The 1,914-nt window shown below is 31.6% G+C and overlaps 1 protein-coding gene across 1 annotated transcript; it reads right to left on the bottom strand.

Moving 5' to 3' along the window:
- Positions 1-6: 6 nt before the first annotated feature.
- LOC109591983 (uncharacterized) lies at positions 7-1,906 on the bottom strand. The gene is made up of 9 exons (XM_020007568.1): positions 1,896-1,906; positions 1,615-1,843; positions 1,320-1,571; positions 1,206-1,270; positions 945-1,164; positions 621-893; positions 437-568; positions 279-389; positions 7-233 (listed from the first exon to the last, which is right to left on the bottom strand). Exons 2-9 carry the CDS (start codon positions 1,766-1,768, stop codon positions 7-9), a joined length of 1,434 nt encoding a protein of 477 aa, XP_019863127.1. The 5' UTR covers positions 1,769-1,843; positions 1,896-1,906.
- Between the last annotated feature and the right edge of the window lie 8 nt (positions 1,907-1,914).

Here is a 1,914-nt window from a genome sequence, read left to right as displayed (position 1 = left end):
GTATCATTAAAAATGTCCAACTTTGTATGGGTAAGATGAAACTTGAGGCTTTGTTCCAGGGACATCATACACCATAGAGTTATCAGTGATGGTACTGATAGCAACAGCTTCATAGTAGTTATTAGTATTAAGTGATGGTATGTCATTGTTCATCATTTCATATACTGGATCCTCTTTTGTAGTGACTGGAATGTCATTAGCCTCTTGAATTTGAGGTATAGAGTTTGTTTTACCTTAATAACATATTGAAATGATACAAAGTATTAATATACACATACTTTTGCCTTTCTTCCTCAGTATTGCGATCATTGCCAGTGATAGTACGAGAACAGTAAATGTTGTGAGTCCAAGGAGACCTCCCAGTATTATAACAATCATTTGTGATTGACCTATTGACAACAGAATCATGTACATGAGCATACTGTGCAAATCATACTTTGATAGTCAGTACTGTTAGTAGTAGTAGTGAGCATTGCTGAAGTAGTCAGACTAGGTTCCATTGGAAGTATTAATTCATCACTGCTTGTTTGGTATAATATGAACTTTTTTGTACTTGATAATGTGTTCTCTGCAATAATTGTATTGGATTTACATGTATAATATCTCATTACTGTAATTACCTGTGTCTGGTGGTTTAATCCAGTCAACTGTGTATCCAATAACTATTGCTGGTGTCAGTATCTTTATTCCATTCTCAATATCATGTGCATATACAGTGTATGTTCCATTATCAGTAAATGAATAACATGTTCCATTAGTTTGTATTGATTGTGGTATCAGTGTTGTTGTTGATGCTATTAATACTTGACATTCATTAAGCACTTCAGTAATACAAACAAAGCAAACAATATCTCCATTCCTCTCTATCATTATATCCTTTACATTATATGTATCTATAATAAGTACATACATACACTTACCACACATTGACAATGGTATCTTACTTATTTCTGTTACATGATCAGAAGTACTAGTTCCATATGTACCAATTGCTGATACTGTTAGGTAATACAATGAATGGTCATTTAGTTTTATATTCCAGTGTGTAACATAAAACTCATCAATGTATTGAAGACTGTTAATATCTAATGGATCTGATGTATTAATGTGTCCATTAGCTTCAAACAGAAATAACTTTATTGCATTTGTAATCTTCTCATCTATCTATAAAATGTTATAATACATTATTGACTGTTGATGCATACTTGAAATCTTATGATTATTGTTTCATTGGTTAGATATAATGCAGATACATTGTCAGGTTTTGGTACTTTTAAGAAAGTGATAATTGTAATTTTATTAGAATAAGTTAGTTGTACCTGTAGATATGCTAATGCTGTCCTTACATCCACTTGACATGGGCAGTGCCAGTTTAAAGGTATATTCATTACAAGAAGAGAGGTCTTCAGTATAATTATATACATTATGTCCAGTAACGTTAATTGTTTCGTTAACTGTTTGAAGTGAATCAGTAATACTCAGAATAAGTGTACTGTTGTTGTTAGGGATGATATTCCATGATACTGTAATACTGTGAGGTGTAATGGATAGGAACTCAAACTTATCTATAACTAATAACTATTATAAGAATTATGTTACATTGATTAATAATACCTTGATCTAGTCTGTATACAATATTAGTCCATTCAGATACTGCATCATAGCAGTCTATGTCAGTAACATTACTAGTATTAGCTAGTGGATGATTAATATAATACCCATCACCACTATTAATACCAACACCAGCATGATATAATGTCCAGTTCATGAGTCCACACTTGTATATAAACACAGCATATGTGGCATTACTTTGATGAGCTACTACAACCTGAAAATGATTAGACTACAACAAAATAATTAAAATTAAGTTATAGTTAATGATAGTTAGTGTTCACCTCAGTATGGTTGCAATAT

The sequence above is a fragment of the Amphimedon queenslandica genome, unplaced genomic scaffold, assembly GCF_000090795.2.
Source record: "Amphimedon queenslandica unplaced genomic scaffold, v1.1 AMPQUscaffold_6652_Cont21392, whole genome shotgun sequence".
Lineage (NCBI taxonomy): Eukaryota > Metazoa > Porifera > Demospongiae > Haplosclerida > Niphatidae > Amphimedon > Amphimedon queenslandica.
Note: the sequence above shows the minus strand (reverse complement) of the source record. Positions and strands in the feature narration are given on the sequence as shown.

Bases quoted from the DNA above. Each gene is read 5' to 3' on its own strand.
- LOC109591983 (XM_020007568.1), bottom strand. From the start codon at position 1,768: ATGAACTGGACATTATATCATGCTGGTGTTGGTATTAATAGTGGTGAT. The intron at 569-620 runs GTAATTACAGTA...CAATTATTGCAG, and splicing joins GATTAAACCACCAGACACAG to AGAACACATTATCAAGTACA. The intron at 234-278 runs GTATGTGTATAT...TATGTTATTAAG, and splicing joins ACTGAGGAAGAAAGGCAAAA to GTAAAACAAACTCTATACCT.